At 34.1% G+C, this 8,382-nt stretch overlaps 1 protein-coding gene across 1 annotated transcript in view; it reads left to right on the top strand.

Annotated features, from left to right (window-relative positions):
- Window positions 1-8,382, top strand: part of NPEPPS (aminopeptidase puromycin sensitive) — a 101,219-nt gene that overhangs the window by 68,061 nt on the left and 24,776 nt on the right. The window contains 6 exon segments of the mRNA XM_007465136.1: window positions 2,056-2,163; window positions 3,512-3,712; window positions 4,166-4,262; window positions 4,376-4,409; window positions 5,251-5,365; window positions 7,512-7,676. Of these exon segments, the coding sequence (XP_007465198.1) occupies window positions 2,056-2,163; window positions 3,512-3,712; window positions 4,166-4,262; window positions 4,376-4,409; window positions 5,251-5,365; window positions 7,512-7,676 (720 nt within the window).

Genomic DNA, 8,382 nt, shown 5'->3' with positions numbered 1-8,382 from the left:
AAAAACAAAGAAAAAAAAAAAAAAAAAAAAAAGAAAAAAAAAAAAATGAGTGACTGCTGCTTCTTTACCATTTGCAGTTTTAGGCTTGATGTAGTCTGCCCTCTCCATAGATAAATAACAGTTATTGAGATACCCACTCATAAAATTGCCTCCACTTTCTGACAGCACCCAACTTAGAATGAATCCTTTCTTCTTAAATCCTCCTACAAATCATTCAGCCAAATCCAAAATCACATGATTGTTTCTGTCTTAGACTCTTACTGAGATATCCCATGGTTTCTTTTGATGTGAGTTTTCCCCTTGCTACAGTGAGTAACAAGCCCAACTTCTTCAGTGATAAGAGTGGTATAACAATTGGCTTTTACAATTTTTCTCTTTCAAAGGTGCATAAATATTGTTCTAAAGTCTTTCACGGTCTCATTTTGTCGAGGGGGAGGAGTCAGACTAGAATGTTTCTTCTCCCTTTGTAGGGTAACACATTTTAAAATTTTATTTTCTTCCTGATTGCTTGTTAAATTATTTCTTTGTACGTAAAAATTAAAAAATTTCACCAGGTGTTCACATTTTTTTGTTGTTTTGTTTTGTTTTGTTTTTTTGTGGTACGCGGGCCTCTCACTGTTGTGGCCTCTCCCATTGCGGAGCACAGGCTCCGGACGCGCAGGCTCAGCGGCCATGGCTCACGGGCCCAGCCGCTCTGCGGCATGTGGGATCTTCCTGGACTGGGGCACAAACCCACGTCCCCTGCATCGGCAGGCGGACTCCCAACCACTGCGCCACCAGGGAAGCCCCAGGTGTTCACTTTTCATTAACTTTTAATAATTGGTGAACCCTATTGATGTTCATATTCAGAGCTTTTTTCAGTGTAGCAGTATTTTCTTCTATTGCGTCTTCATCATGGTTTCTGTTCTGATCTCTTCTTCAGGAACATCATTTAATAATAGATTTAGGTCTAGTGTCTATCCCTCAAATGTACCTTAGATTGCTTTTATCACTTTGTCCTTTGGATATTTTGGAAACTTAAATCTTACTATCTATGTCATTCATTTAATTTCCTCTAATATAAATACATTTATTTACTGCTGTTGCTCCTAATTTGAATTTTTCTGTACATTTCTTTCTTTACACTCTACTTAGTTTTCCAAATGTCTTATTTATTCTTTTTTTAAACATCTTTAGTCTTATTTATTCTTTAGTAGAATTCATAATTTATTTAGTTTCTTTGAGAGTGCAATCAGCCATCTAATGTTTTTCCTTTTGGAGAAATCCTTTTTCAGAAGTATGTGCTTCCTCTACCTTTGCATATTTTGTTACTTCTTTTTAAGATACAGAATCTTGTCAATGGTTCTATTTCTATTTTATTAAAGATTTTTTCTTTTATAACTGATATTCTACTGCACCACTAATCTTATTTTGCTTTAACAAGTTTGCTCTTTTTTATTTTTAAAGAAAGAATGAGATCTCTTTCAAAAGGTAGGTCAAATGGTGACAGTTTTATGTGTTGTATATGGAAGTGCCATTAAACAAATGACCTGTTTGGAACTGATACAGCATCTGTCTTTATTCCTGTTGCTACCATTCCGGATAAAGAACAAAGCACATCAAAAATTCTGGAGATAATTTTATTTTTATTTTGAAATCAAAGCCAGAGAGGCAACCAGTCATATTTTCCCATTGTTGAATCCTTACGGTAGTATACTGTTAACCTTCCTGTGCTCTGAGTTGTGTTGACATTATAGATAAATCCATTTGCCTTTAATTTGAAATATTGAAATATTTTAATAAAAACAAAAGTATAATTGTCATTTATTCTAATACTATAAATTGTTAAGCTCTATAGCAGACCTAGTTCCTGGGTAATTGCTGATGTGGCAATGATAGTAAACCTTGTGTTTTCTTTGTAGTCAGTGCCTAGCTTGTTGCCTGGCACTGAGTAGAAAATAAATATTTGAAAAAGTGAATGAACAAATGATAGATAGAAAGAAATGTCTGTTATTTCATGAAATAGTCTGGTAGGTTAATTCTGTGATATTTTATATTTCATATTCTTTTCTTAAGGCTACTGATGCCCGGAGAGCTTTTCCTTGCTGGGATGAGCCTGCCATCAAAGCAACTTTTGATATCTCATTGGTTGTTCCTAAAGACAGAGTAGCTTTATCAAACATGGTACGTTTGTGTTTGTATGTTCATATTTTGAATAAGCGTTTAGCAGATTTAGTTTGCTGATTAGATGGGATAGCATGAAACCACCCAGCACAGTGCTTGACACATAATTGGAATACAAATGTTAGTTTTCTTAATTTCTGAAAAGTCTTCTTTTTCTTTAGTGCCTTATTTGGGGAGTTTCCCCCCTCCTGGAAGAAATTCTTTATAAACTATATTAACAAGATCATCTAATTCCTTCAGTTTGGAAATCCAAATAAGAAATGAGTTTAATAAATATTACCTGAAAGAAAAAAATCTGATATTCTTATTAAATGCCAAAAGATATAACCACGTAATGAAGTGTATTTAGGTTTTTGGCTGATTGTATTCTTGGAATATGCTCCCTTCACTGACGTCGTTGATCCTCATTCATAATAGAGTAAGCATTCACTACTTGAAGTGTATTGTCTGAGACTGCCTTACTTAAGACATAGAGTAGCTTGTAGCTTATAATAGGAGTCTAGGGAACTTGGAAATGCCTGCTGCACCTGAAAATAACTCCTTTATTGGTGGAGAGAATTCCGTAGATTCTCTTCTCAAATATTCTCAGAGAGGAAGCTAATATATTACACTGAAATGTTCATTTACAATTTAGTATGAATGAATTTATCGGATCAATTCTTGAATAAGTCTTACTTGGAAAAAAGAATAGAGAGACCTTGAGGAAACTGAGAGCCTGAATAGGAAAAAAAGGGAGAACACCAAAGGGAAATTAGGGGACTCCAAAGGTAAAGGGGAGATTTTGTGACTAATTTGTTTAGAGCCAGCCTTTGTACAGAGAATGCTCTAAATCTAGAAATCTGTACCCTTTGAAATGTCTGATTCCACAATTACATTTTATTTTCATTAATATTTGTTGTCTCCTATCCTTCATTCACTTGAAAAGTATTGAGGTCTTAAAACATCCCAGTATCTGACATATTAATAGGTATTCAAGAAAAGTTGCCTTCTTTTTTCTTACAAATCCTTGGAAGTTTTAACACTTTAAGCTCCAGTTTCTTAGTGTGAATGCTTTATCAGGTGAGTTTCCATCTTAATAAGAAAGATCTTGACAGCATAATAGCACTGGATGAATTAGGATAGAGAAGTAAGCAGTGCTGGAAAGGGGGAAGAAAAGGCCCCAAAGCCTAGAGTTTTTGGCTAGTGTTTGCTCTAAGGTATTTAATGTAAATCTGTTAAATTTTCCTTTTTTTTTTTTTTTTTTTTTTTTTTTTTTGTCAGTGTTTTGGATTAAGCCATTTATATCTGATTGTTTTAATAAATTTTTTAATTTTTTTTTTTTTTTTTTTTTTTTTTTTTTTTTTTAAAGAATGTAATTGATCGGAAACCATATCCTGATGATGAAAATGTAGTGGAAGTGAAGTTTGCTCGCACACCTGTCATGTCTACGTATCTGGTGGCATTTGTTGTGGGTGAATATGACTTTGTAGAAACAAGGTCAAAAGATGGTGTGTGTGTCCGTGTTTACACCCCTGTTGGCAAAGCAGAGCAAGGAAAATTTGCGTTAGAGGTAAATGTACTTGAAGAGGATTGTTCCAACAGTCCATAACTCCAGGTTGGGGAATTTACATTTCTGATCAATTATTAGTACAATTATTTATAATTTAATCTGAAATTTCATGTACTACTTTGGTTTTACTTTTAATAGAATCTGGGAACTAGCAACTTTGGTGTTTTATTAACATTTTACAAGATAATGATTAAGAAAATATTAGAGTAGAATTTATTAACCCAGAGAGTGGGTGGGAAGATATGTAATTATACTTTTCATTCTGAATTATAAATGGATTAAAGTTTGGCTGACATACAAAGCTTAGGGCTAAAGCACTCTTTGGAGGTGGGGCTCCCCAGGGTTGGTTTCTAGTAACTTGAGATATTTGGCTTGCAACAGGATTCCTTTGTGGATTTCTGTATGAATGACAGTAAGATTTATCAGATGGTTCTTTTGTCTATACTTTTATAGGTTGCTGCTAAAACTCTGCCTTTTTATAAGGACTACTTCAATGTTCCTTATCCTCTACCTAAAATTGATCTCATTGCTATTGCAGACTTTGCAGCTGGTAAAGTAAATTTCATTTTATTGATGAATTGTAATAACTTTTTTTGAATTTTATGATTTTTCAAGAAGAAGTATATATAAATATCAATAAATGTTTATATTTGCTTTATGAAGGTGCCATGGAGAACTGGGGCCTTGTTACTTATAGGTATGTTAATGATGTATTACCCTGCCTTATCTTTTTAAATCACTGATTTCATGAGAGCTTCACTCCTAAGTACAGTTCAGTAGCTTCTGCTTTATGATCTGTCATAAATTTTCCTACCTCCCCCCACTTCCTTGAACATTTCAAGAATGCAGATGAACACCCTCTGGAGTATAAGATTTTAAAGTGAGCATCTGGCATTAGTAGCATTTGTAGATGTATTTTTGGCTGAGTTTCTCATTTCAGTGCCTTCTCTTCCTTCTAGTAGTTACATAGTTATGTATCCAGCTTGAAGAACTTTCCCTGATTTAATATCTTCTGGCCAAATTTTTACATGTCTGTCACCACAATACAAACATGCAGGTTGTATAATTGTAAAAGCAGTGTCTGTAAACAAGTTTTTGTCTTCCACTTTCAGTTGCCTCCTTCAGTGAGCTAAGTTTTGGACAGCCTGCTCAGTGTTCTTTTTAGGACTGTGGAATGCATCTTCCCCCAACTTTCTGCTCCCCTTCTCTTAATGGAAGGACTGTCTTCTCTCTCTGTCTAGCACCATAATCCCTAATCCTTTAGACAAAGTTTTTCTGAAATTTCAGGCAGCTGTCCTATAAACAAACTGATAATTAAACTTGTGTCACATCTTTGATCTTCTGTTATGAACTCTATTGGAGTGGTGTCTTTAATCTTCCCAGAACTTTTTCTATCCTGTGTACTCTGAGGAAATGTTTTCTTGACATCTTTAAAGCCTAACTTGACCATCTTATTTACTGTTTGAATCTCCCTCCCCCACTTCTGCATGCCTGCTTTGGTTGTAATACTTAAAAAAAAATTTTTTTTTTTAAACCAGGGAGACTGCATTGCTTATTGATCCAAAAAACTCCTGTTCTTCATCACGCCAGTGGGTTGCCCTGGTTGTGGGACATGAACTCGCCCATCAATGGTTTGGAAATCTTGTTACTATGGTATTTAATATTTTTAAGTGCTCAAATATATTTATTTTTTTCCTGCTGCACCTTTTTTTGTCTACATAGTATTTCAGGTTTGGCTGGAATGTTGTACCAAAAAAGTAGTTTTTTGATTGAAAAACTTTATTTTAAAAGGTCCACTTTGAAAAGTGTTTATCAGAATATTCTTGTTGATCAAAAGCATGTAGATAATCTTTATTCAACAGAAAATACTTCCTAAACTGTTCTAAATACTGCCTGCAAGCGGGGGAAGTCATGTTACTAATTTGGGTGGAAGGAAGAGATTCCATTTAGGTAGAGAGATTCCATGCAGTGAGATTCAGACTAACTGTAGTTTCTTGTGTCATATATATTATGTAGCTCACTAGCTGTAAAGTAACCTGATAAATGACAAACTATCCTTGATTAGGTTGAAATGTTTTTAAGGGTCATTTTCTTCATTGCCTGAAATTTTAAGTTGAAATTTGACAGAAATGAAGGCAAAGAAACAATAACTGTGAAGTATATTAAAATTTCCAACTGTCCTATTGAAGTTCTTGTTTATTATAATGTTTGCAGTGAATGATCTCTGTCCTCTAGTCTTGACCTTTCCCTCTTACTCTGAATAAGTACTATCTATAGCAGCCAACTATGTTAGAGCTTGGGAGCCCAGCGTTTAATAAGTGAACTAGAAGTGCCTCTGCAAAGAAAGAACTGGAGATTCTGGAGCCAGCCAGATTCCCTGATGGCATTTTAGGCTGCCAAAGAGCAGAGCCCAATTTGGATATTAGTTGAGTCCACATGTCACAAAAATAAGCAAGAAAGGAAAACATTTAGCAACTCTTACATATTTGAAAGAGTTTCTAAAGAAAGTCAGCCCTTGAAAGTAAATCCTTTCCTTTTTGCTTTGGATGTTTAAAATTTTGCTTAGGGGTAAAAAAAATTTTTTTGAAATATAATTTTATGGGGAAGTAAGTATACTAGTACCTGTATTCAATATGTGAGAAACATTCTTTTCTCCTAATGCAGCAAGTTTGTTGCTGCCAAACAATTTTTTTGCTCAGTGTTGAGCAGACTTTATTTTTTATGATTTTATTTTTAAACTTCCAGTAATAAACTTTAGTAGGGGAAATGTGTGGATTCTCATTTTGCTTTTAAACAACTTTTTACTGTATTGGAGCAACTTCTAGTTATTAGATGTCACTTGTTTCATTAACCAAAAGGCTCAGAGATAGTTGGAATCTCAAAGGCTTAGAGATAGTTGGAAAATTACTAGGTTTGTACCAGCTTATCCCAGTGGAGGCTTTTAGTTAAATAAGTGCACAAAGCATATAGACAGATAGCCATTTATCAGTTGATATTGAAAATATTTGATCTTTCCAGAATTTTAAAATGCCCTTTTGTTTTTCACCATTGCATTAGTCCTTTGTCCTGAATTCATATAGTATTGCTTTCTTTTCATAAGAGATTTAGTCAACTTTAATGGAAATTAGATTGAAATCTCTTTCTAAAAAGTTGATTTCTTTTTCAAAAAGTTGATTTTGTCTGTGACCCATTATATTCTTTATCCACTCCACTGTTAATTCTTATTAACAGATGAGAATTTTATATTTCATAAATGTTTAAACACCAATTCGTTACTGAACTACTTACTGCCATGACATTTCTGTTAATTTCACATAATTCTTATATAAGCAGTACTGCTTTTCTGTTTATCTAGAAAGTTTAACTTTTCAATCAACAGTGACTTTTCCCTGTCATGGAAATAGTTTCCAGTTTTCCTTGTTTGGTCCTGATAAGCTTTCTGTTTTTTTTAAGAGAACTGTTTATTAAACTAAATTTTATATGACAATGTAGGCTCTTGCCTATATTTATGCGCTCTCTTCCCCTTTTCCATATTTAGGGTGTTTTTCATCCTCCTTCCTCCTTTTCTGCCTTCAGTACCAGAAAGTTACTTAGCAGTGGTGATAATGCTGGTGTCACCAGGTTGGCCTTTCTTGGCATTTCTTTTGTTCAGGGATGTGAGTTATTTACTAAATGTTTTGAAATGAATTTCAGTTCATTAAGAGCTTTAGAGTATAGTGGAAGGGACATATGAGTTTTTTAAATTAGTGGAGTGACAAGCATCTTGTTTTCTTAATATATTTCCATCTTTTGTTTTTAGGAATGGTGGACTCATCTTTGGTTAAATGAAGGCTTTGCATCATGGATTGAATATCTGTGTGTAGACCACTGCTTCCCAGAGTATGATATCTGGACTCAGTTTGTTTCTGCTGATTACACACGTGCCCAGGAGCTTGATGCCTTAGATAACAGCCATCCTATTGAAGTGAGACATAATTTTCAGTCATTGGCCTTTGCTCTCATTTTCAATAAAATATATAATTTGTTTATAGAGATACTTAGGACTCTGAAAAGAAAATTGCATGGGTGATGTCATTTACTTTTGTAGTTTATATTTCCATTCTTGAAATTCTAGCAATACTAAGTTCTAATTATGTTTCTTTTTAAACATCTATGATCTTTGTAGAAGCAAGTGCTCTGTACCCATAAGCATTCACTAAATAGATTTTTATTGAATAGTGTGGGGGAACCATAACTGTTGGGTAGTATGATTCTGTTGTTTCAGAGAAAATTCTGAACGTACTCTTTACTGTTGTCATTGTCTGTTTTTATATATATATTTTAATTCTTTTGACTTAGCCTGTCCTTATTTCAGCTAGTTTATTTGTATAAATTTTGCCTCTAAAGAGCTAGACTTAGAGTCTACTTTGACATATTTGACCAGGGTCCTATGTAACTGTAAGCCATTACAATTAGTGCAAGACGTCAAATGTTTTTCATCTCTCCCTTCCTTACCCTCACTTCCCTACCCACAAAGAGATCAATAGTGACTTGCCTCCCAGCAGAGCAGTGCCAAGATTGGAACCCAGGTCCTAAGAGATGATGGGGATTGTGTTATATATTCTATTTTATTAGTATTAGTTATTAAACCCTTTTAAACAATTACACATTGTGAGTCACCTAAAGGGAAA

Source organism: Lipotes vexillifer, unplaced genomic scaffold, assembly GCF_000442215.2.
Source record: "Lipotes vexillifer unplaced genomic scaffold, Lipotes_vexillifer_v1.1 scaffold591, whole genome shotgun sequence".
Taxonomy (NCBI): domain Eukaryota; kingdom Metazoa; phylum Chordata; class Mammalia; order Artiodactyla; family Lipotidae; genus Lipotes; species Lipotes vexillifer.
The sequence above is the reverse complement of the archived record's forward strand: the minus strand, read 5'-3'. Positions and strand labels throughout refer to the sequence as shown.